The sequence below is a fragment of the Lates calcarifer genome, linkage group LG10 (assembly GCF_001640805.2).
Source record: "Lates calcarifer isolate ASB-BC8 linkage group LG10, TLL_Latcal_v3, whole genome shotgun sequence".
Lineage (NCBI taxonomy): Eukaryota > Metazoa > Chordata > Actinopteri > Centropomidae > Lates > Lates calcarifer.
The window spans coordinates 22,918,645-22,943,739 of NC_066842.1; the positions used below are offsets into that span (position 1 = coordinate 22,918,645).

The window sequence follows — 25,095 nt, forward strand, 5'->3', positions numbered from 1 at the left end:
TAACAGTATTCGGATGGCTCAATTCAGACTCTATATATGCACTTAGTTGTCAGTTCATTATATACACCAAACTAAAACTCTGTTGTTCAACCTAGCCTCATTGCTTTGAATGGGGTGGACTAAATATTAGGAACACCTGTTTTTGACTCGTTATTACTCATGAGTGTGTCAGGTGACTGGCTCCTTCATCCAGACTTGCTCTAGTCTGGTGTCCTCCACACAAGGACTCCTAAACTGTATAACAAATGTAACTGACACAATCATCACAAGGATGTCATTACACAAATGAGTTAGCAAAACAATGCTGCACCTTATGAGGAATGTTCAATGAAGAGATGATCTGTTGTTTCAACACAGTTCATACTGATGCTTACAGTGTGAAACACTTCTGCTCCATACAGTAACATCTTTGACTTATCATATAGTCTGTAGCAGTCCCTTTGTGGTACTACTACTCTCAGTTAATCTAACACTCATAAATGAACATATACTACAAAAATACAGTAAATTGGCAATGGTATAGAAGATTAACAGTGGTAACATTTCAAAGTCACTAAAATATCTGGTTACAGCTGTGGCTTACTGGGGATCTAATGAACTATCTTCTTCTCTCCCAATTCTTCAATTCATAGTATCTGTTGATACAGAGCACCCCCACCCCATTTATATACCTCACTACTGTAACTCATTGGGATCATTTTTAAGTATGGTAACATAAAGCAAGGGACTGTTGTGAAATTAAAAACTGAGTCTGTAGCCCTGTGACTTATATGAATGTAAATAGTAAAACACAAACATATTAAACTGTATTTAATGTGGACTGAGCACACCTGGCTGATAACCAATTCACTTTTAATAAGGTCAGTCACAGTCTAATACCTATCCAGCGGATCTACTGCCAACATGTGTTTGCTTTTTCAATCAACTAGATCACAATAAATGTTGCTCCTCTGTAGCTGACCCTCTGTAGTATGGTCACCCAAACTAAAATGAAAATGAAAGACTGGGAAACAATTCGCCACAGCAAATCATATGGAGAGACAAAGCCACACCTTTAAGAAAAAGTCCAGGTTTTATTGTGTATCGTGGCTGTAGTCCATGTTAACTGCCAGATGTGTGAGAAAGACAGATTGAAACTTAACAGAAATAGAGAGAGAGAGGAGAGAGAGAGGAGAGAGAGAATATGCAAAATCAGGCTCAATCACACAACAAGGACATAACTCGGTGTCCTCCATGATTCTTTGGCTTGCGAGAGCAAAACCTGGCATGAGAATGAATCATGGCAAAGTTAACAATTTTGCTAAGGAAGTTAAACTCAGTTAAACACACTAAGGCGAGCTAAAGTTAACACACAAGTGGCATCTAAAAACTAATTACAACACAAGAACTCGGAACTGAAGAAGCCGACTCTGGACCTGAACATGGATCTACAAACCAGTCAACAACAGTGCTAACAGAACTGAGTTGACCACAGTGGAGTCAACAGCAGAGTAGAATAGGTTAGAATAGAGTAAAGAAGGGTGGAGAGCAGAGCAGAGTATGAGTTAATGGCGTCGGTCAACTGTTTGTCTTTCAGGTGGCTTGAGTGTAGATATTGTAATGAGGGGTTCCCAGCATCATGCAGATCAGCGGAGTGGCAGACAGGGGCGTCTGATTGGTCGGCCGGCTCTCAGCAAAGAAACACATAGCAATTCTACTGGCTGGGGTGGTCTGGAAACCCACCTGGATGAGGTTCAGTGATTGACATCTAGAATATGGTGTTTGCTTGTTTGTCAAACAGGCATAAATGAGACAGCAGGAGGGAGGAATGAGTGTTCTCTCTTCTCTCCATCCTCAAATCTTCGCTCCCCTCCCTCCATACTTTTCACACAGTGCCCATCACTATGGCCGCCCCTGCCCACCAGAATGGGATGGGGGGTTAGCCGAAGTTGTGAATGGCCAGCCTGAACATGTCATTGGTGCACACCCATGAATCATTAATGTTCTTGAGGATGAAACTCTGATGGAAACCCATGATGGGGTCATCGTCTGCCTGCAGAAGAGGATACAGAAGAGGATAGCATGGTGCCAGAAAGTATTTGAAACACAGGTACATGAAAAACCTTATATATTTCAGGAGTCAATGTGTGATGATTTGGCTGTAGAACAGCTGACTGAATATGGTGTGAATGATAATGCTACTTACTTTTAGCTGTCCTACAACCATACTCAAGATGCAGCTGTCTGGAGTTGGCTGGTGGTCTTGCGCTGTTATACTATGCGCTATTTTTGTGAAGGGGAGACTCTGGCAGACACACACAGATAAAATACACAAGAGAAAGATTAACTGGTATATCAGACATGGAGAGAACATAAATTCAAGATGAAACTGAATCATTTACACAAGTAATAATTTATCAATCATTAAACCTTGAGAGAAAGAGTAGGATAACGGTCACTGAACATACACACACTTGTTCTATGTTTCCAGAAAGGTTGAGGCCTGATTGCTGACTGCTGTCTGAATACACAGATACTCAAACCGGTTGAGAGTGAGTGAGTGTGACAGTGCGAAGCCAGACGTTGTGTTAGAACAAATGAAAACTGCTAAATGAATCCAGAGGAAAACCCTGCTGATGGCACTGTGCTCGTGCTGAAAAAAGATTAGCTAGTTAATTCTACCACTTTCTCTTTTTCAATTCTTTCTCTCTCTCCCTGTCAGATCAACCAGGTATTCTGCAACTTCATAATATTTCAGCAGTGGCAGTAATATTCCTACGCCGGGCCGCCACTACGAAATGTATATAGCGAAAACACTGCAGACAGACTCTGTCAGCCAGTTTTAACTTGTCTTATCACTGCTAGTTTCCGCTTTAGATGGTCGGATTCTCGCAGTGGACATGCAGCTGTCAGCAGGCAGGTAGAACTCACCTGACACTGGAGTGGAGAGAATCACAGCGAGTCACACTGCCTGCATCACGCTCCATTTTCATTAAGTAACTCTAAAGTTAGTTTTGTGGTTTGGTCATTTTTAGACGATCTGGTTGTAAAGTTTACAGCCTGTCGCACTGTTGCTCCTGCAGTGCTCTGTGACTGAACTGTGAGGCAGCTAAAGAAAAAGAGTAACAACTCGTCCACTGACATTCTGTGAGTCAGATCAGGGTATTCCTGACTAATGTATGTGTCCAGTAGTCGACATTTAGGGGGCAGCCTTAGAACCTTATAGAGTTTATTACCATATCCGACGAGCTCCCATAGACTCAAGGAAATTACAGACTCGATCAACTACCACTTAGCCAAACATTCAATTCAATTCAATTTGGTTTGTATAGCACCAAATCACAACACAAGTTATCTCAAGGCACTTTTCATATGGAGCAGGTCTAGACCATACTCTTTATATGGCCTCTCCTGTATCAGGCACCATTATATCTTCTGTTCCGCTTCCTCGTGTATTGGGTAAATAAGTGCAAAAAACATGTTGAAAAAAAATCATGAGAGAATCGTGATCTCAAACTCACAGTGAGTTTCTCCATAATTGTTCCTTTTCCCTGGAACGGTTGTCCTTCCCACGTAAGGCATGAGGTATCAATCTGTGAGGCAAAAACAGAGACAGTTTATTACCACGTTAATTCATGACAATGTTTTGTACTTCTTCAATGTTACACTGTGGATAAAAAAAGGCTTTATGTTCAGGCAGTATGCCTGTTTGATTCAGTATCTCTATCCACTGTTTGCTTTGGGTTATGATAGAATCTTTGACTTCAACTGATGATTATTCTCATTAATCTGCTGGCTAGAACCAGAGAATAGCTTAAAAAATTACTGACATGATTAATTGACCATCAAAAGTTGTTTCAGCCCTAAATGCTTTTGGTGCTGCTGTATAGTGTTGTTTATAATTAAAGCCAGGTTATTATGCATGCCACGGATAATTCTAAGTAAATCACCTCTTTAAATTTTTCAAATCACATATTTGGTGTGCAATACATGGCACTGATAATCAATAATCTATGTTAAAACATTTTAACCAACAATGTAGGAGATGAAAGACACTGTGTAATAGCCAGGAAAATGTGGTGCCATCAAGATGTGACACTGTGTGACTGATGACTGCTGCACAAAAAATTAACACTGGAGACATCCACCATGTTGTCAGCATTCTAGGTTAGCTAGTTATCCTCTAATTTGCACAGACTCAGACCTGGATCAGAAAACATTAGGTTGAATGAAGGGTGGCTAAGTTAACTTCAGATCAGATCAAAACCTGCCAGCAGTCACTATCCAGTTAGATCACTGGAAAAACTGAGTCATCGTTCCTACAAGATCCCAAGAGGGACAAAAGAGTTTGTAATAAACGAGACAAATAATAAGAGCGGTAAATATTTTTACAGATCAGTTAAATTATTTTGCTGCCCCAGACTTCCATGTGTCCACTCTGTTTTTAAAACAAATGGAGGGAGAGTAGACGACAATATACAACTACATAATGATGACTGGTACTGCATTTTAATTGCATAAAGATTCTTAACAGGCATTTACTACTTTTCTGTCAACTCAATCTCTGCTTCGCCAGCTCAAATAGTTGCACATTTCTTTAAAAAAGTTATTTTCATGTGCATTACATATAATAGCTTGTTCATCATCAGAATTTTTTTTTCTTTTTTGGCTTTCCTCTAACATATGTATATGTGTATATGTAATTTCTAGTGTTTGCACAGCCTGAATATCAGTTTTTCCGTAACCAAATTTGTGCAGATCGCTGTTTTGTCCCTGATTAATCAACTGCACCTCTTTCACATGAAAGCACTTGTAGCTGGAGAATAAAACAGTTCATGGAGCCTCTAGATAACCTACTTCATCACACAGGTTATCCAGAGTGGACTATGTTCAGGTAAACCAGGTAACTCCAAGAGAGCCATTAAGTTGAACTCACTTTATGATACACCTGGACTCATTGCATCACCTTAAATAAAACATACAATTTGTGCCAGTATGTTTATACCTCCCAGTCTTTACACCCCTGTGTTGACTATCTGCTGAACACCAACAGATGGTTGGGAGCATGGAGATGAAGTAATTTTGAGTGACAACATTATTTTTGTTTCTATCTAATCCACAAGTCAAATAGTTAATAAAGATTTATTTTATTTTTTACCATTAGAGACCATAAACATGGCCTATTCCTCATTACTGAAACTAATTTAAAAAAAAACTTGATTCAGTGTGGCCCATCCCTGTAGTAAAACATTTAACTGAATGAAAGCACTCTGTCATACTCACATATATGCATCCAAGTTGTGATCTATCAGAGTCAAACAGCTGGTAGTAGTGCTGCACGAAGCTGGCTCCTATCTGCTCCCACACAGGCTTGTCCCCCATCCTGAATCACCCTGCAACACACTCTGGGAAGATGGAGAGACAGGAGGGGAGCAGGGTAGAGAGAGGGTGGGAGTCAGAAAATATTTAAGCATTTAAGTGATCATATGCTACAGCCTTCCCAGTCACCAGATCTCAAACTATCTGAACACCTATTTAAGAAAAACAGACCAATGGAAAAGATACTACCTGCATCACAAAGATTTCAAAACACACATTATTATTTAAAATTACTTCGTTCACTCATCGTAGGTAAAATGTCATTACCTTGTTGAGGCTGACCACAATCTAAAGAACAAAACAAAACACGGACAGACTAAAACACTACCACCAGAGGCAGAAAAAATAAGACTACTTTGAATAAAATGGCTCAGGCGTGTTTTGCTGAGCGCGCCGTAAAACGCTCTCCCCGCTTGGGTGACAGTGATGCACAAGTCATGTGCTTCCACATAACGATACACTGCTGTTACTGGAACAATCTGAGAGCTCTGAAAATTAGCTGTGAAGTCGAAACAACATACAGTAAATACCCACGAGACATAAATAGTCGTGGGCCCGCGTAAATATAGTTACAGCTAGAGAGACAAAAGCGTATTTAGTAACGCTTATTTTGCGTAATGGAAAAGCTAATTTATGGCTAGTTAACGCTCGCTAACTAGCTACTACTAGCTTATGAGCTGTCTTGTTTGCTAACGGTAACTCAGCTCGCGCTGGCAAAGACAGTTCATATACCTAGCATGCCTCCCCGCCAGCTAACGTTAGGTGTCTGATAAATTAGATATCCAAGCGCTAGTTAACTGGCTGGCTGACGTTGGCCTTTTCACTGGTTGCTAAAAATACCCCGTCTTCCCCAACTGTTAAAGCCTCCTCCGGGCCCGCGCACACAGCTGTAGAACCCCGCAGCAGCTACCTTACATAGGCGTGCCCAATGCGTGCCCAACGTTGGCCCTGAAATGGACAGGAGCAGCCAATTTAACTACTTATACTTGTTTACACTTGTGCCAATGTCAGACTAAACTAGCGCTTTCTGTTTTCGCACATGTTTCCATTTACTATTCTTTAACAGGGTTTCCTAAAAATCGGTAATAAAAACTTACCGCAAACCAACGCCGAGGCCGGCTTCACGAGCTCACAGTGCAATGTCTGCTCCTCTGCGAAAGCACGTACTCGGCGCCGTAACCGGCTCGGTGGATTATGGGAATTGTAGTGTTTATATACTAACAATTTGCGTTCATGAATGTATTTTGGTTGTTCTGAACGTCGGTACAATTTTCGGGAAAATTATTATTATTATTATTATTATTATTATTATTATTATTATTAGTAGTAGTAGTAGTAGTAGTAGTAGTATTATTATGCCTGCCAGAGATGTTTACCAGCTCCAATGATTCCTTTAAACCTGCTTTGCTGTGGATTCTCCCTTTGGAGTTCTCTGGGATTAATTTGTAACTCTTTCCAGCTTTATGAAAATCAGCAATAAGACTTTTTTGAGAAACAGTTCTTATCAGCAAAGTACCCACACCTTTAATCTCATTCCACTAACTGCAACCAAGATGGATAACTCCTCATTCTAATTAACTTTTGTTGATTTAACTCTAGCAATTTAACATTTGAATAGTGAGCATGTCAGCATGTGAATGTAAGAGTCAGTGTGCCTTCAGAGTCTCACTGACTCACTAGTGTTGCTGAAGACTCTTGTTTTACAGCAAATATTTCTAAAGAATCAGAATTTATCTTTGGTTTAACCACTTTCTTTCACTTGCAAAGGCAAACTGTCAGAAAGAAAACGTACTAAAAATTAATTAACCATTCTCTCGCAAACCACCATTTGCGTTATGAGCAGTTTTATTATAGCTGCTACATCCTGGTAGGTTCCTGCTTATAGACATGCATTCGTTCATTTTGAGGAAGGCAGTTTGTGTGTGTGTTTCTACACCAGTGTGAGGTGCATTTTTTGAGGTGGTGTGTACTCCAGTCTGAGGTGACACAGCTCTGCCCTGCCACCCCCCTCAGCATTTGATAACGCAGTGTAGTACTGTCACTCCTGTGGTAAGCTTTTGTCAGTGTTGTGTCCTTTCTGTCCTTGTAAAGTTGTTGTGAACTTTTTGGGGGATTATTTAATTGTTTTATTTCATAGCCACAATTTGTGAGCCGATCACAGTTACCCTGTATAGTCTCTAATCTTTTTAGTTTTTTACCCCAGGGCTGGACATGTGAATTCCTCAAATGGGCTTTTTACCTAAATTTTGGTGTCTGCTCTGGAGAGCGCATGGTTAAAGCACTCTGACGTATCCATGACTTGCTCTTCAGCAAACTCCACAAACAGGTCCTTGATCTGACCCTGGGCTTCTACACCAACTTCGTCACCTCACTAACACACGGGGTATAGTTTTTGTCTTTCTGTATGTCCATGTGATTTATCATGTCATTTGATGTGCTGAAAAGAGTCCCAGATGGCAGTCTAAAACTGACTTTTGCTGTGGAGAGTTTGTGCTACTGTGAAGAAAATCTTTTAGAAATGTTACGAGGTGCTACGTTGGCAGATTCTCTGAGCAACTTTAACAGACAAAGTACACCATCTGCACTGGTATCTGCTTTCAAGATGTAAGTAATGCATACACAAGCATAAATGCTTACTCAAGTAATTATGCTTCACACACATTTTTTCCCATAAGGATGTTTAATGTAGGCTGTTAGCGTTTCACAGGGTTTGTTAAAACTAAGTACAACTTAAAAGGAATATACAGTATGGGACTTTTGTCAGCAACCTAATATAAACATATTAATTCAAATACTGTCTCTGTAGAACAAATCTTTGTTAGGCTTTTTCTGTCCATGTTAAGGCATAATCATACAGAGTATTTTCAGTCTTCACTCCTCTGTGTTCACTCTAGAGAACCAAAAGTTACTAGATTTGTTTGAGAATCCAGTGCCCCAACTGGACCCTTGGTAAAGCATTATGCCCAGTCAGACAGTGCTTCTATCAGGAGACGACATCCACCCCAGTTGCCTTCGCATTAAGTTCTGGGAGGGTCTCCAGGGTTACTTTAACAGGAAATAGCCACACTGAAGCTTGCATTTGGTGTGTGTCTAAAGCACAGTGCATTGAGAGTAAAGCACAGACACACACAAACAGAACTGCGTCAAGGCTTCTGTATGCCTTCAAGCTTTGCATTGTGTATTTTCCTGGCGTTGAAATATAAACATCAGGATACACACTTCCTGGCCACATGTCAATGTCCATGGACCAGTTGATTTTTGGTAGCTGGGACGGATCATTGTCAAGCTTGAGGATGACCTGGACATGTTAAGTCGCACCCTCAATATCTATGTTAGAATTGGACGCCATGGGTGAGGGAAAGGGGAGACTGGGTTAATTTAGGGGGAGAAATTAATTTCTTAAGTGATGCGATGCAGTCAGTGTTCTCTTCGTTCACCCAGAGCAACCTGTCTAAACTTGTGTTATGTCCGCGCCATGGGTTCCGAGTTGTCGAAGTATGAGATCATTGGTTGCTACCTCAAATTGATGAGGATCACATACAATGTACACTACACGCAGAAGGCATCATATGGCCCTCCGCAGCCAGTAATATGGATTCTTAGACATTTAAACTTCGTATCTGATACTTTTGTGTTGTTAGAGTTTCTCCTTTTATGATCTTTTATCGTTTGCTCTTTGGTAACCTTTTTAGAAGCTTCATAACCTACAACTCCTATGCTCCCATCCAAAGTCCATCTGGACAGACACTTACCTCTTGTTTGAATAAGACAAAATCTCCTGAGTCATGTCAGACCAAACCTTCATGTCCCATTCATTAAAGCCAACAAGAGGGGAGCTAAAAATAAATAGCTGAAAATGGCAAGTATTAAATAAAATATGACATTTTGACGCTTGGACACAGAAAATCTCCTCTCTCAGGCCTCCTCGTGGTACGAATTTGACCTTTCATAAAGTGTGCCTGTCTTTGTAGTAGTTTCCTCACAAATTCAATACTAATCTAGTCCCTTGCACCAGTGATCCTTGACATAAATACTAGAACATTTTACTTAATCTGAAGAACTTTTTGTAAAACTGAGTTTTTATGACATTACGTCATTGTTTATCAGTTATCAGTTATCAGTTATCAGTTTCTAGTTTCGTTTTAGTTCCTCAGGACATTAGTTATTATAACACCAAAAACCTAACAGTATTCGGATGGCTCAATTCAGACTCTATATACACCTAACCAAAACTCTGTTGTTCAACCTAGCCTCATTGCTTTGAATGGGGTGGACTAAATATTAGGAACACCTGTTTTTGACTCATTATTACAGTCAGGTGACTGGCTCCTTCATCCAGACTTGCTCTAGTCTGGTGTCCTCCACACAAGGACTCCTAAACTGTATCACAAATGTGACTGACACAATCATCACAAGGATGTCATTACACAAATGAGTTAGCAAAACAATGCTGCACCTTATGAGGAATGTTCAATGAAGAGATGATCTGTTGTTTCAACACAGTTCATACTGATGCTTACAGTGTGAAACACTTCTGCTCCATACAGTAACATCTTTGACTTATCATATAGTCTGTAGCAGTCCCTTTGTGGTACTACTACTCTCAGTTAATCTAACACTCATAAATGAACATATACTACAAAAATACAGTAAATTGGCAATGGTATAGAAGATTAACAGTGGTAACATTTCAAAGTCACTAAAATATCTGGTTACAGCTGTGGCTTACTGGGGATCTAATGAACTATCTTCTTCTCTCCCAATTCTTCAATTCATAGTATCTGTTGATACAGAGCACCCCCACCCCATTTATATACCTCACTACTGTAACTCATTGGGATCATTTTTAAGTATGGTAACATAAAGCAAGGGACTGTTGTGAAATTAAAAACTGAGTCTGTAGCCCTGTGACTTATATGAATGTAAATAGTAAAACACAAACATATTAAACTGTATTTAATGTGGACTGAGCACACCTGGCTGATAACCAATTCACTTTTAATAAGGTCAGTCACAGTCTAATACCTATCCAGCGGATCTACTGCCAACATGTGTTTGCTTTTTCAATCAACTAGATCACAATAAATGTTGCTCCTCTGTAGCTGACCCTCTGTAGTATGGTCACCCAAACTAAAATGAAAATGAAAGACTGGGAAACAATTCGCCACAGCAAATCATATGGAGAGACAAAGCCACACCTTTAAGAAAAAGTCCAGGTTTTATTGTGTATCGTGGCTGTAGTCCATGTTAACTGCCAGATGTGTGAGAAAGACAGATTGAAACTTAACAGAAATAGAGAGAGAGAGAGAGAGAGAGAGAGGAGAGAGAGAGCGAGAGAGAGAGGAGAGAGAGAGAGAGAGAGAGAGAGAGAAATATGCAAAATCAGGCTCAATCACACAACAAGGACATAACTCGGTGTCCTCCATGATTCTTTGGCTTGCGAGAGCAAAACCTGGCATGAGAATGAATCATGGCAATGTTAACAATTTTGCTAAGGAAGATAAAACTCAGTTAAACACACTAAGGCGAGCTAAAGTTAACACACAAGTGGCATCTAAAAACTAATTACAACACAAGAACTCAGAACTGAAGAAGCCGACTCTGGACCTGAACATGGATCTACAAACCAGTCAACAACAGTGCTAACAGAACTGAGTTGACCACAGTGGAGTCAACAGCAGAGTAGAATAGGTTAGAATAGAGTAAAGAAGGGTGGAGAGCAGAGCAGAGTATGAGTTAATGGCGTCGGTCAACTGTTTGTCTTTCAGGTGGCTTGAGTGTAGATATTGTAATGAGGGGTTCCCAGCGTCATGCAGATCAGCGGAGTGGCAGACAGGGGCGTCTGATTGGTCGGCCGGCTCTCAGCAAAGAAACACATTGCAATTCTACTGGCTGGGGTGGTCTGGAAACCCACCTGGATGAGGTTCAGTGATTGACATCTAGAATATGGTGTTTGCTTGTTTGTCAAACAGGCATAAATGAGACAGCAGGAGGGAGGAATGAGTGTTCTCTCTTCTCTCCATCCTCAAATCTTCGCTCCCCTCCCTCCATACTTTTCACACAGTGCCCATCACTATGGCCGCCCCTGCCCACCAGAATGGGATGGGGGGTTAGCCGAAGTTGTGAATGGCCAGCCTGAACATGTCATTGGTGCACACCCATGAATCATTAATGTTCTTGAGGATGAAACTCTGATGGAAACCCATGATGGGGTCATCGTCTGCCTGCAGAAGAGGATACAGAAGAGGATAGCATGGTGCCAGAAAGTATTTGAAACACAGGTACATGAAAAACCTTATATATTTCAGGAGTCAATGTGTGATGATTTGGCTGTAGAACAGCTGACTGAATATGGTGTGAATGATAATGCTACTTACTTTTAGCTGTCCTACAACCATACTCAAGATGCAGCTGTCTGGAGTTGGCTGGTGGTCTTGCGCTGTTATACTATGCGCTATTTTTGTGAAGGGGAGACTCTGGCAGACACACACAGGAAAAATACATAAGAAGAAGATTAACTGGTATATCAGACATGGAGAGAACATAAATTCAAGATGAAACTGAATCATTTACACAAGATCATTAAAACTTGAGAGAAAGAGTAGGATAACTGTCAATGAACAGGTTAGGGGCTATCCCACCACCTGTTACATGCTACATGTTACTTCTGCACAAAGCAAACAAACTCACAGTGAGTTTCTCCATAATTGCTCCTTTTCCCTGGAACGGTTGTCCTTCCCACGTAAGGCATGAGGCACCAATCTGTGAGGCAAAAACAGAGACCGTTTATTACCACATTAATTCATGAGAATGTTTTGTACTTCTTCACAGTTACACTGTGGATAAAAAAAGGCTTTATGTTCAGGCAGTATGCCTGTTTGATTCAGTATCTCTATCCACTGTTTGCTTTAGGTTATGATAGAATCTTTGACTACAACTGATGATTATTCTCATTAATCTGCTGGCTAGAACCAGAGAATAATTGGTATTATAGCTTAAAAATACTGATATGATGAATTGACCATCATGACATGATTACATTATTGTTGATCAACTGATAAAAAGGTTAAAGACGAATTGTTTCAGCCCTAAATGCTTTTGGTGCTGCTGTATAGTGTTGTTTATAATTAAAGCCAGGTTATTATGCATGCCACAGATAATTCTAAGTAAATCACCTCTTTAAATTTTTCAAATCACATATTTGGTGTGCAATACATGGCACTGATAATCAATAATCTATGTTAAAACATTTTAACCAACAATGTAGGAGATGAAAGACACTGTGTAATAGCCAGGAAAATGTGGTGCCATCAAGATGTGACAGTGTGTGACTGATGACTGCTGCACAAAAAATTAACACTGGACACGTCCACCATGTTGTCAGCATTCTAGGTTAGCTAGTTATCCTCTAATTTGCACAGACTCAGACCTGGATCAGAAAACATTAGGTTGAATGAAGGGTGGCTAACCTGCTCTGGAGCAAGTTAACTTCAGATCAGATCAAAACCTGCCAGCAGTCACTATCCAGTTAGATCACTGGAAAAACTGAGTCATCGTTCCTACAAGATCCCAAGAGGGACAAAAGAGTTTGTAATAAACGAGACAAATAATAAGAGCGGTAAATATTTTTACAGATCAGTTAAATTATTTTGCTGCCCCAGACTTCCATGTGTCCACTCTGTTTTTAAAACAAATGGAGGGAGAGTAGATGACAATATACAACTACATAATGATGACTAGTACTGCATTTTAATTGCATAAAGATTCTTAACAGGCATTTACTACTTTTCTGTCAACTCAATCTCTGCTTCGCCAGCTCAAATAGTTGCACATTTCTTTAAAAAAGTTATTTTCATGTGCATTACATATAATAGCTTGTTCATCATCAGAATTTTTTTTTTCTTTTTTGGCTTTCCTCTAACATATGTATATGTGTATGTATGTAATTTCTAGTGTTTGCACAGCCTGAATATCAGTTTTTCCGTAACCAAATTTGTGCAGATCGCTGTTTTGTCCCTGATTAATCAACTGCACCTCTTTCACATGAAAGCACTTGTAGCTGGAGAATAAAACAGTTCATGGAGCCTCTAGATAACCTACTTCATCACACAGGTTATCCAGAGTGGACTATGTTCAGGTAAACCAGGTAACTCCAAGAGAGCCATTAAGTTGAACTCACTTTATGATACACCTGGACTCATTGCATCACCTTAAATAAAACATACAATTTGTGCCAGTATGTTTATACTTCCCAGTCTTTACACCCCTGTGTTGACTATCTGCTGAACACCAACAGATGGTTGGGAGCATGGAGATGAAGTAATTTTGAGTGACAACATTATTTTTGTTTCTATCTAATCCACAAGTCAAATAGTTAATAAAGATTTATTTTATTTTTTACCATTAGAGACCATAAACATGGCCTATTCCTCATTACTGAAACTAATTAAAAAAAAAAAAAAAACTTGATTCAGTGTGGCCCATCCCTGTAGTAAAACATTTAACTGAATGAAAGCACTCTGTCATACTCACATATATGCATCCAAGTTGTGATCTATCAGAGTCAAACAGCTGGTAGTAGTGCTGCACGAAGCTGGCTCCTATCTGCTCCCACACAGGCTTGTCCCCCATCCTGAATCACCCTGCAACACACTCTGGGAAGATGGAGAGACAGGAAGGGAGCAGGGTAGAGAGAGGGTGGGGGTCAGAAAATATTTAAGCATTTAAGTGATCATATGCTACAGCCTTCCCAGTCACCAGATCTCAAACTATCTGAACACCTATTTAAAAAAAACAGACCAATGGAAAAGATACTCAACTAAATGTCATTACCTTGTTGAACCTGACCACAATCTAAAGAACAAAACAAAACACGGACAGACTAAAACACTACCACCACACGCAGAAAAAATAAGACTACTTTGAATAAAATGGCTCAGGCGTGTTTTGCTGAGCGCGCCGTAAAACGCTCTCCCCGCTTGGGTGACAGTGATGCACAAGTCATGTGCTTCCACATAACGATACACTGCTGTTACTGGAACAATCTGAGAGCTCTGAAAATTAGCTGTGAAGTCGAAACAACATACAGTAAATACCCACGAGACATAAATAGTCGTGGGCCCGCGTAAATATAGTTACAGCTAGAGAGACAAAAACGTATTTAGTAACGCTTATTTTGCGTAATGGAAAAGCTAATTTATGGCTAGTTAACGCTAGCTAACTAGCTACTACTAGCTTATGAGCTGTCTTGTTTGCTAACGGTAACTCAGCTCGCGCTGGCAAAGACAGTTCATATACCTAGCATGCCTCCCCGCCAGCTAACGTTAGGTGTCTGATAAATTAGATATCCAAGCGCTAGCTAACTGGCTGGCTGACGTTGGCCTTTTCACTGGTTGCTAAAAATACCCCGTCTTCCCCAACTGTTAAAGCCTCCTCCGGGCCCGCGCACACAGCTGTGGAACCCCGCAGCAGCTACCTTACATAGGCGTGCCCAATGCGTGCCCAACGTTGGCCCTGAAATGGACAGGAGCAGCCAATTTAACTACTTATACTTGTTTACACTTGTGCCAATGTCAGACTAAAGTAGCGCTTTTTGTTTTCGCACATGTTTCCATTTACTATTCTTTAACAGGGTTTCCTAAAAATCGGTAATAAAAACTTACCGCAAACCAACGCCGAGGCCGGCTTCACGAGCTCACAGTGCAATGTCTGCTCCTCTGCGAGAGCACGTACTCTGCGCCGTAACCGGCTCGGTGGATTGTGGGAATTGTAGTGTTTATGTACTAACTAATTTGCGTTCATGAATGTATTTTGGTTGTTCTGAACGTCAGTACAATTTTCAGGAAAACAATTTATAATAATAATAATAATAATAATAATAATAATTTTATCATTATTGTTAAAATAAGACAGGTTTGCTACCAACCAGGTTAAGCAAGGTTAATGTAAACCTGAGCATTGCTGTGGTCGTTAATAACCATTGACTAAAACGCCAAATCTCTCTGCCCTACTACTAGCCATCCAGTTGGGGTGCTGACAACAAGGAGAGGTGTCATCCTGGGGTATGTGGGGTCCAGATGAGTTATGTTCCCATTGTCAATGGAATGGAGGAGGGAGACAACCTGATAGATCCTACTTTCCGTTTGGTTCTATGGAAACTGTTAACGAGGATTACTGTCACCAGACTGAAAGTGAGTTTGTGACTGCAACATTTACTGATTTACTGGAATAAATCATAGGTGGTAATTTGTATCCTAGAGGTCTTACTCCTGCGGTCTAAAAGACTGTCATAATGACCAAAACACTGAAGATAACAGCTCTCGTCAAAGATACAAACAGAAATACAGGATGAGCTGTGTCCATGAAAGCTGATTGTGTGTGGCTTTGCCCCTCCCTTGTGTGCCTTGTTTGTCTCCAGTTCATGCATGTTTGTCTGGGTGTGGTGATCAGGTACCTCCTGCTGCTAGTCTACCTGCACACCTGTGATTCATCCAGTAATCAAGCTCCTGTATTTCTCTCATGTTTTCTTGAATGTCATTTAATCCTGTATTTGCCTTTGCCTCAGGTTCAACTTCCTTGCTGCTTCCAGTGACCCTGCCTCACCCAGCACCTCATTTGTCTGCCAGTCAAGCTGTTATTCCTGCTCCATCTGCCTGCACCTCTCCACTGTCAACTCTAACTCAACTGCCAGAAACATCACCAAACCAAATCCTCAGTAAAACTGTTTTGGAACTGTTGAAATTCTCTCATCCAGATTCTGCTTTTTGGTCAGAAGTAAACCAAACTCAACGTTATCCTGTTCTCTGTATTAATTGGTCATAAAATGTGGTCTGATCTTCATCTGGGTGTAGTTTCATCCAAAGTATGAAACAAACACAATGTGCTTAAGCTAACCGCAAATAAAAATTAAATTAAACATTAAACATTAAACATTCAGAGTGCTGGTGATAAAAGTAAATTAACCCTTGGATTTAGCAACTAAATGTCCTCTGACACCAATAACTTAAAACAAGTGCTTGTGGTTGCTGTAGATCAGATGTTCAGGAGGAATTTTAACCATTCTTCCTCTCTTCTGCTTAAACTCAGTCACATTCTTGAGATGTCTGGTACATACAGCTCTCTTTAGGTCATTCCACTGCCCAGGCCTGAGTGCTGATTGAGCCACTTCTTAAGACAGCTTTTCTTTGTTTGAAGTCCTTCAGCTTCAGCTGGTGGACAGCCACCCTGACATTATCCTGTAAGATGCCTTGGTAAACTTGGCAGTTCAGTGGAGGAATACGTTATGGAAATTAATGATTCCCTTTTGTTTCCATGATGGAAAGTAAACTGGGGTGTTGCGTAGTTGGAGGTTGTGGATAGGGTCTTTATTGTGTTTTAATAGAAGTGTCACAACAGTGGTATTCACATGTATCGGTATAGTTTGTAAAATAGTGGTGATAAAATATCCCACAAGTGTCTATAGAATTTGGCCAGAAGTCCATCTGGTCCAGGTGATTTATTACTAGTTTTTTTTTTTTATTGAAGCCATTATTGAGTTCTTCAGGAGTGAGGGGTGCATCTAAAATATTAGCTTGTTCTGTACGTAGTGTTGGTAAGTCAAGTTTTTAGGATGGAATCTATGTCTGAATGGCTGGGTCAGAGTATAAATTGGGGTAAAATTTTAGTTGTTTCATTTTAATTCTTTGTAACAGTACATGTAGAAGTAAGTTTGGATGGAATGATTGATTTCTCTTTTTTATGTTGCAGCAGATTTGTTGGATATTTACTTGCTTTGTCACTGTATTGAAATTTTTCATATGAGTTGTTGAATAAAGAATTATGTTTTTTGTGTATGACACATTCAAGTTGGGTTTTAAGTTCTTTCAGTTCAAGTTGTGTCTGTTCAATGGATTGGCTGATTTGTTCGATATTTAATTCTTTGCTCTAGGGTATTTTCCAGTTCTTGTTTTTTCTTGTGCGATGAATATGATATGATTTTACCTCTCATTACTGCTCTGCCTGTTTCCCATAACAGTGATGGTGAAATTTCTGGTGAGTCATTCATCCAGAAAGGATATCCACTTTCTTTTGATCAGTGAGTTGAAATCAGGAACTTCTAAAAGTGATGTATTGAAGAGCCATCTCTTAGGAGGTTTAATCTGTGCTTGGGAGTTGACTGATTGGGAAACATGAGCCTGTTCACTGACGATGATTGAATGAATGAGGTTTTCTAGGATATGTTTGGTCAGTGATTTACTAACAAGGAAAAGGCCAATTCTGGAAGATGATTGGTGGGAGGAGGAAAAATACAAATTTTCTCTTGATTATAGGTTTCTCATTCTCCAACTTTTCTCATGCAACTTAATGGTAAATGGACAGCACTTGTATAGCACTTTTCTTGTCTAATGACCACTCAAAGCACTTGACACTACATCACATCACATTCATACAACTACTATACAGGAGGGCTACTATATACAGCACTATTGTATCACACAAACACATTCATACTCTGATGGTACATTGGGGGCAATTTGGGGTTCAGTATCTTGCCTAAGGATATGTTGATACTCAGGCTGGAGAGGCCGCTGATCAAACCACCAACCTTCCGATTAGTGGACGGCTGGCCAGCTCTACTTCCTGAACCACACCCACCCAAAACATAACTTTTGTGTGTTTACATATTGCAATGAACAGCTTAAGAGTGCAAAAAACAGACAGACAAACAAATCTGTTTTAATGTTGTTTGGCAATATTTGAAGTTCTGCTCCCATTATAATGGAGATGAATGGTATTTGTATTAAAAGACAATTTTTCTGTCATTTGAATATCAGGAACTGTTAAAAATGTGTTTTTTGTGATTCAAGAACTGATGTGCCATTTACCTTTTCTAACATGTCCTTAAGCTGACAGGCTGACCTATCTTCATAATTAACGATAAAAGTGAATACTACAACATCACATCAGTTGCTGTCTGGTAAATGATTTGATGCGGTATTTTCTTCTAATTGGTCAAGAGCTGGAGGTAAGGCTGGCACACTGGATTCTGGCAAGCTGTTGGAGCATTAAAGTCAAGAAAGTAAAATTTTAGAAAAGGAACAGAAGGCTATTCAAAATAAACATTCATTTCTGTTAGGACATTTAAAAAATGTATAATTTCTTCACTAAAATGGCCACATCCCATTCCTATATACCTTGTGGGCTGGGAGTCACATTTTGCAACATCAGACTGAAATAGTGAAACCCCTACTGGTACGTACCAGGCTGTGGAGTATCTGGGAGGAGATGATGTCACTTCTGTCTGATTCACTTTGAGCTGAGCTCACAAGTTCATCTATTTCCTCATCTGACTTCAGAGGGAACGCTGTCCTCAGGGCTGCCCTGTACATACACATGTATACAAACAACTCTTTTTTGACTTAGAAACACAACAGTAGAGAACAAGCTAAATTTTTTCTGCTAAAGGGATTTGTCACGTTTTTACTCCTCTGAATTGACGCTGATAGGGGGTGTTGTATGTTGTACAGATTATAAAGCTCTGAGCTAAGTTTTTTGGCCTTCATAAATAAAAGTGGGTTGACTTGCCTACAAATGTGTGTGTGCTTTTTTTGTGCAGCTAATTATGTCACCTAAACTCCTGGATGGTGAGTGTCCTGCTCTCAGGTGTATTAGAGTTGATCAGCTCTTTTAGCTGGCTGGACTGAATTTTGCTTTGCCCTTGAGACACAGTTGCATCGATCTGAAAAACAACAACAGCTTGTTAAGCAAATAGATTAAAATTTAGTGAAATACTTTTTTTTGCTGAGAGTTAAATAAGAGGATCAATGCCACTCTTATATCTGTCCATACTATATGAAGCTAGAGCCAGGAGATGGTTAGCTTAGCTTAGCATAAAGAGTGGAAACAGAGGAAGCTGGATATGTCTGATGGTTAAAAAAAAACTCTGCCCCACAGCACCTACAGCTAATTAACATTTTATATCTTGTTTGTTGAATCCATTCAGAAACTGAATTGTATAAATGATAATACCCCTCATAAAACCACCACTTGTAATTGTTACACCAGTTTCTTTGAGGATTTAACAAGATGTAACACGAATAAGTGAATAGGTGCTTTAAGCAGATTTCTTAAACTTAAACAGCTCCACACTAATGAATTCCCCCTTCCAGTCTTTAAACTAAGCTGAGCTGCTGCTGGCTCCATCTTCATACTGAATGAACAGATACTCTATGTGAGTGGTATCGATCTTTTCACATAACACAACTCCATACAAAATCACCACAAAATATTTGCCCACTTCTGAAGCCATGGTTATAACATAGAGCACCTGTACAGTGGTGGAGTCATGTGTATCAGACTGCATGCTGCCTCTTTTATGGAGCTCCAGCAGGGTGTCATACTCACTCTTCAACTGATCAAAGTCATCCTGCAGTGTCTTCAACTGGCAGCAGAAAAGAAAAAAAAAAACAAGACAAAGACAATATTACGGTGAAGATTTGACATTTACATACAGTTTACGAATTCTGTGTATGCATGAGTGCACTGTGTGTACACCATATCTGTCTTTATGAACCACCTGCAGGAGTGTCTGCTTGTGTGTTTGTTCCAGGTTGTCCCAGTTGCGTCGTGGCACGACATCCCAGTACTCTGCCTTCATCTTGCTGAGCTCCTCTTGGGCTTTAGTCAGGTCTTCGCGACACACCCTCAGTGCAAGCTGCAGCTCCAGTGGGTCCTTAGCCTCTTCTTTCATCACGGAAACAAATCTCAGAACAAAATCCACTTGTTTTTGTATATCTATATCTGCAATTACTAACATAAAAGGTGGCATTCAAGAATATTTTTTGATCAGTATTTAAATAAATTATCTTTTAAAGACAGCACTGATTTTGTAAATCTATTATTATGAAAAATTTTAATGGGGGCTTGACTAGAAATTGTGAGCCAGTGGGGAAGGTTCTAAAGATGTAGAACAGAAAAAATAAATGAACTGTAATGGGACTTCCTGCTTGGGCTCACCTGTATTTTCACCTGCAGGGTGCTCCTCCTTCACAGAGGCTCTTGTTAGGTCACTGAGGTGCCAGATCAGCAACTTTCGGGCATCACGCTCCTCCCGGTACTGCAAATACTGGTTGGACAGTTCACACTGCAGACGTTCTACCTGGAGAATAATAGAAGATAGCGGTGTGATAATGATAATCTACCACCAACCTTTTGATGTGAGCTGAAATTCAAACAAAACATGATTTCTGACTCTAAATAACATTTTTATGCACGTATGAGATTAGAGCAGCACATAAAATAAATGTTAGCAGAAACAGGAATTCATGTTGAAATGAATCACACCATGTTGTATGCCCTAAAAAGTTACATGAATTGACAAATAAATGTTGTTGGAACAGCTCTTTACAAGTATATCATGTACCACTGCCTGCATGGTCCTGTCTTTCTCCCTCATGGCCATAATGTCCCCTTGCAGTTGCTGCTTCTCCCTTTTCAAGGCTCCAATCTCAGCCTGCTCCTCTCCCCAGCGAGCTTGAATCTTCCTGTCACATTCCTCTGTCACAAGCCTCAGGTGGGATCGCAGTGGTTCCAGTTCTCGGATTTGATCCTGCTGATATGCTGAGCAGATGTATAATGCATTATAAAAGATCTATTATAAAGCTATAGGGCTGATAACTGATGACAAGCTTAACAGTTGATTTAGTGAATAAGTCCTTTAATAACTTCCTCCAACTCTGAGTTTTGCTTTATATTTTCTCATTTTGTATAATTGTAAACTGAATCCTTTCGAATTTTCTGACTGACAAAATAAGCACTCTGAATAATTGAATAACCATTTATTTTTGTTGCTATTATTTGTCCCCATGGCACATCATTCACTACCCTCTGATCTGCTCTCAGAAATGTTGGTTTATGTGGACACCATAGACACAATGTGAACAAAATAAACCTTTTCTTATAGAAATGCAACTAATTCTCCAAAGCTAGCTCTCCAATCTGCTATTTCACATGTGCCTCAAAGACAGAATTTTCCCTCATTATGACTGATTCTTTTTTGAGCTACCTGTCTCCCTTTATCTTCATAGCACTTTTCATTCATTCAGAAAGGTGTTACTGCATACTTGTCACTTCTTCTTAAGTAATGAAAATGACCAGGCAGGCTAACTCACAGAGCTACTGACCTAAAGTGTTTTCATATTCCTTTTTGATGGCAGAGAGAAGGGGTTGGTAGGTTTTGAACTCTTTGATGAGACAACCAAAGACATTACGGTAGACCTGGGGCCAAAGCAGATGAAGACATGTAATATTTTAAGAGCAAACAAACCAAAACATAACAATAACAACAAAAAACAAAGTTCTTGTGGCAGGAATTATGTGCTCTGCACATGGATGTATAGTGTATTTTCTGGTTTTATTGTGAAAATGAACCACTGCACCTGTAGCTTCAGTTCCTGGAGTTTTGTCTCATGTGGGCTGATAGAATGTAGCTCCTTGTTCACATAGCTCTCCAGACGCACCAGCAGTTGGGGCTTTCTCCCCAAGCCTGCATAAATGTAACTGCTCCCTGTCGAGCACAACTACCAGGGCAGGGTTTGACACACACCACACACCACACCACACACACACACACACACACAAAGCATGACTGCTGTGACAGTAATAAAGAAATGGGGTCGGCTATTTAGAGAAATAATCTTAACGGCATTCAAAATACTGAGCTATTATTGATATTCAGTAACACAGAGTAAGTTTACCATGTGTGAAATGATCGTGGGCTGATGAAACTGTTGCTGGTGTGCTTACCTTTCTCGCTGCAGATGGTTGGACAGAAACAGCACCAGTGCTATCTCCTTCTTGCCCTTCCTCTGTCGTCTGGACAGCATAATTTTGAAGACTGTGGTCATGTGTGAGTTTTAATCAGACAAAACAGAGTTCAATTAGGTTGAACATGATAATTTAACTTGCTGGTTTCGCTAACCACTATATGTACTCGTAAAGAAACAATGATTACAATATTTTATATAGCAATCTCTTGATCACTTGCCTTTGTTTTTGTGACAGCGTTAAAGGTGGAAACTTAATATCTTTCGGTGGTGACATTTCTAGCGATTCTATGAAAGCTAAAGTAACATAACAAGCTCCTGCTCTTTTCAATTTGAGTTCAGCATCACAGTCCTAGTATTGTGGCAGGGTTTCCATGGTAACGAGGACAGCGTACGTAGCAAGACCCACAGGGTGGACCGCGGCTCGCCTAACTACTTTTCAAATTGTTTAGGATGAATACTTTATTCTTAAATGGAGGATATACTTTCTAACCTTAGGAGAGTGTAGTTTTAAACTCTCTATAAGCCATTAACTCTAGTGCCAGTAACAAATATTTGATTTAAAAAAAATAGTAACCTACTTTAGAAATAAAGCACATTAGAGTGAAATATGGAAGTGATAGAAAAGAAGATAAGAAAAGTACCATGCTAAAAAAATCAGTTGAATAGAGACTTGGTCTCTGGCATATTTCGCAAATATCATACTTTATTTACTCTCTAGAAAAAAATAATGTTCATCTAGCTGGCAAAGACATCATGTTCCACTTTATCTTATGCACGCGCCACGTATGGCTAAAATAAGAGATGATGATTAAATTATATAATATTCTTAAAAAAAAAAAAGTATATAAATTGAACAGCTGAAAAACTACATTTCCTAGCTACATCTCTCAGTGTAAGCCCTAAACCAGGGTCACCGCAGTGGAGCTGTGTAGTCATTTCTAGAGACATTAGCATAAAAGCGAGCGTACAGCTGAACTACAGTACCCACACGGCACTCTTCCAGCCTACAGTACATTCTGCTGCTTATCCGGGGATGTCACACCGCTGCTATTTTCTCCCCTCAGTCCCTCTCACTCTCAGCCTACAGCTCCAACGGACTGACACGGGGCTTTGGACAGAAAGAAACGAACAATAAGATACAATACAGAGGCCAAAAATGGCAGAGCTTGGAGCGGGAAGCCTGCCGTTAGGGGATCCTGCTTTTAATTACCAGGAGCACGAGCTGAACGAGCGGCTGAAACGGCTCTACCCGGCTGTGAACGAGGAAGAGACCCCTTTACCCCGATCCTGGAGCCCCAAGGATAAATACAGCTACATTGGGCTGTCACAGAACAACCTTCGGGTCCATTATAAAGGTTAGAGAGCTGGGTCAGCCCTGATGGGTCTGAAGAAGTAGTCACAGCAACAGTGCAGAGGGTCTCAGCTCAAATCTGTCACAGTGTTGTTGCGGGGGGGAGGGGGGTCTTTCTTTCAGTCCACACCTGTCTCTCACACACACATACACAACTCACACGGTATGCGATTATGTTCACTATGTGTGTGTGTGTGTGTGTGTGTGTGTGTGTGTGTGTGTGTGTCGTCCCGGTAAATCTAGTCTGAGCTGCTTCTCCTGTCCTATAACCTTGCTTTGTTTCATAAATGAGCAGAGGAATGCCTAAATGGGTGACAGTAAACTCGCTAACCCTGACAGTTGGTCTTAATAAAACCACACTGAAATTCACCTTCAATAGCACGGATCCCTTTTGTTTATTTACCGTTCATGGCGTTATTTGTTTGCAGTTAACTGACTGTGCATCTGATGTTTTCCATAGTTTATACTGGAAGGAGGTAGTGGCAACAATAACGACGCATACATGGGGATTTGCCAATGAGCTAACTAATGGTATTTAACAAACAGGAGCTAGCTAACAGCAAGCTACCTCTTAAGCAAGTACAGTAGTTAGCCCTGTGGCTAACAAGCTAACGTTAGCTAACCTGGCTGTTCCTTGTGACTAATATTGTATTGAAAACAGCGTGGTAAGCTAGCTGTTAGGTGGACCAAGCCAGACATGTTAACCATTTATAACATAGTGCTGAGTGTAGTGCTGTAGTTGTTTAGTTTTTGACCACAACAGCACCAAAATAGAATAAAAATGGCATTGTTGTGTTTTCTCGCGTGATTTCAGTGGCAGTGTTCTAGAAGTCTTTTCCAGAATTTGTAAATCATTTTTTCCAGCCTGGAAGCAACCGGTCCAGCTTCATTCAGATCTGTATGTCCCCAAAGCACAACAGTCTTGTGTCCAACCTCCAGCAGGCAGCCAGCTTGTTTTTAACAGCTGCTGTGAGGGAGGAGGCCTCTGCGCATTACATTAGGCCAAATGTAGCGATTGTAATAAATCTCTAGTTCGGAAGACTCTGGCATTTTTAAAATAACAACAACTTTGCTTGTCAGACGGAGCAGTCAGTCACTTATTCAGAAAACTGTCAGTATCGTTTGCTTGGCCTACTGCTGGATTATCTTGCGTAGCCAGCATAAACCAAAACAAGGTGACATCTGTGTGAAGTCCTGTTCTCAGTCTTTTGCCTGCTCTGTTATTTTTCGTCAGGCTTCACGTCAGGGCAGCCCCTCAGTAGCAGGCAAGCTAGTCCTGCATCTCAGGCTATGAAAAATCTCCATAGAAGCATTACAAGGCCACTTCGGGCCCCGTTGGCTGTTTACATCAGTAAAACATGCAGAGGACGAGAGGATGCAGGCAGGCTGAACCCATTTTGAAAGGCATATTTGGCACATACGTAGTAATGGTCCTGCTGTTTGTGAATAGCAGGGAAGGCCTCTTTAAATCGAGACTCTTGGGCAGATAGCCTCATATAACCCACAGATTATTGAATGCATAACTGATCAGGTTGCTACTGATATAAACAGTGGTTAAATTTGATATCAGCCTACATTCAT

The 25,095-nt window shown here is 40.3% G+C and overlaps 4 protein-coding genes across 9 annotated transcripts in view; 1 reads left to right on the forward strand and 3 right to left on the reverse strand.

Moving 5' to 3' along the window:
• Positions 1-1,510: 1,510 nt before the first annotated feature.
• LOC108901879 (nuclear transport factor 2) lies at positions 1,511-15,111 on the reverse strand. Of its 2 annotated transcripts, none has more exons than XM_051073579.1 (5): positions 15,021-15,111; positions 5,263-5,384; positions 3,501-3,572; positions 2,186-2,284; positions 1,511-2,032 (listed from the first exon to the last, which is right to left on the reverse strand). In XM_051073579.1, the coding sequence occupies exons 2-5, from the start codon at positions 5,359-5,361 to the stop codon at positions 1,919-1,921; spliced, it is 384 nt and encodes a 127-aa protein (XP_050929536.1). In that variant the 5' UTR covers positions 5,362-5,384; positions 15,021-15,111; the 3' UTR covers positions 1,511-1,918. The 2 variants fall into 2 exon arrangements, with proteins under 2 accessions (XP_050929536.1, XP_018559052.1); XM_018703536.2 differs by lacking the exon at positions 15,021-15,111 and adding an exon at positions 6,456-6,546.
• LOC108901881 (nuclear transport factor 2) lies at positions 11,118-15,112 on the reverse strand. 3 transcript variants are annotated; one of them, XM_018703539.2, is made up of 5 exons: positions 15,021-15,112; positions 13,891-14,012; positions 12,049-12,120; positions 11,736-11,834; positions 11,118-11,582 (listed from the first exon to the last, which is right to left on the reverse strand). In XM_018703539.2, exons 2-5 carry the CDS (start codon positions 13,987-13,989, stop codon positions 11,469-11,471), a joined length of 384 nt encoding a protein of 127 aa, XP_018559055.1. In that variant the 5' UTR covers positions 13,990-14,012; positions 15,021-15,112; the 3' UTR covers positions 11,118-11,468. The 3 variants fall into 3 exon arrangements, with proteins under 3 accessions (XP_018559055.1, XP_018559057.1, XP_018559056.1); XM_018703541.2 differs by lacking the exon at positions 15,021-15,112 and adding an exon at positions 14,764-14,787; XM_018703540.2 differs by lacking the exon at positions 15,021-15,112 and adding an exon at positions 14,656-14,678.
• A 3,391-nt stretch (positions 15,113-18,503) lies between these two features.
• On the reverse strand, positions 18,504-22,898 carry tsnaxip1 (translin-associated factor X interacting protein 1). Of its 2 annotated transcripts, none has more exons than XM_051073198.1 (9): positions 22,141-22,898; positions 21,774-21,914; positions 21,519-21,612; positions 20,759-20,955; positions 20,353-20,494; positions 19,913-20,076; positions 19,664-19,777; positions 18,966-19,075; positions 18,504-18,717 (listed from the first exon to the last, which is right to left on the reverse strand). In XM_051073198.1, exons 4-9 carry the CDS (start codon positions 20,795-20,797, stop codon positions 18,561-18,563), a joined length of 726 nt encoding a protein of 241 aa, XP_050929155.1. In that variant the 5' UTR covers positions 20,798-20,955; positions 21,519-21,612; positions 21,774-21,914; positions 22,141-22,898; the 3' UTR covers positions 18,504-18,560. The 2 variants fall into 2 exon arrangements, with proteins under 2 accessions (XP_050929155.1, XP_050929154.1); XM_051073197.1 differs by having other exon boundaries at positions 18,505-18,717; positions 19,913-20,079; positions 22,141-22,890.
• A 242-nt stretch (positions 22,899-23,140) lies between these two features.
• ranbp10 (RAN binding protein 10) overlaps positions 23,141-25,095 on the forward strand; it is a 33,747-nt gene continuing 31,792 nt past the window's right edge. The window contains exon 1 of one of the 2 annotated variants that reach the window (XM_018703565.2): positions 23,141-23,518. In XM_018703565.2, coding sequence (XP_018559081.1) covers positions 23,320-23,518 — 199 coding nt within the window. In that variant the 5' untranslated portion in view covers positions 23,141-23,319. The remainder of the gene's footprint in view (positions 23,519-25,095) is intronic. The other variant, XM_018703566.2, reaches the window with a different exon arrangement.

What these genes read in the sequence shown, in the direction of transcription:
- LOC108901879 (XM_051073579.1), bottom strand. Translation starts at nt 5,361, where the DNA reads ATGGGGGACAAGCCTGTGTGGGAGCAGATAGGAGCCAGCTTCGTGCAG. An exon ending in CAATTATGGAGAAACTCACT is followed by an intron (nt 2,285 to 3,500) that starts GTGAGTTTGAGA and finishes TGTGTCTGCCAG; the next exon opens with AGTCTCCCCTTCACAAAAAT. An exon ending in TGGTTGTAGGACAGCTAAAA is followed by an intron (nt 2,033 to 2,185) that starts GTAAGTAGCATT and finishes CCTCTTCTGCAG; the next exon opens with GCAGACGATGACCCCATCAT.
- LOC108901881 (XM_018703539.2), bottom strand. Translation starts at nt 13,989, where the DNA reads ATGGGGGACAAGCCTGTGTGGGAGCAGATAGGAGCCAGCTTCGTGCAG. An exon ending in CACAACTTGGATGCATATAT is followed by an intron (nt 12,121 to 13,890) that starts GTGAGTATGACA and finishes TTTGCCTCACAG; the next exon opens with ATTGGTGCCTCATGCCTTAC. An exon ending in CAATTATGGAGAAACTCACT is followed by an intron (nt 11,835 to 12,048) that starts GTGAGTTTGTTT and finishes TGTGTCTGCCAG; the next exon opens with AGTCTCCCCTTCACAAAAAT.
- tsnaxip1 (XM_051073197.1), bottom strand. Translation starts at nt 20,797, where the DNA reads ATGGCCATGAGGGAGAAAGACAGGACCATGCAGGCAGTG. An exon ending in ACAAGCAGACACTCCTGCAG is followed by an intron (nt 19,778 to 19,912) that starts GTGGTTCATAAA and finishes TTCTGCTGCCAG; the next exon opens with TTGAAGACACTGCAGGATGA. An exon ending in CTCACCATCCAGGAGTTTAG is followed by an intron (nt 18,718 to 18,965) that starts GTGACATAATTA and finishes GTGTATGTACAG; the next exon opens with GGCAGCCCTGAGGACAGCGT.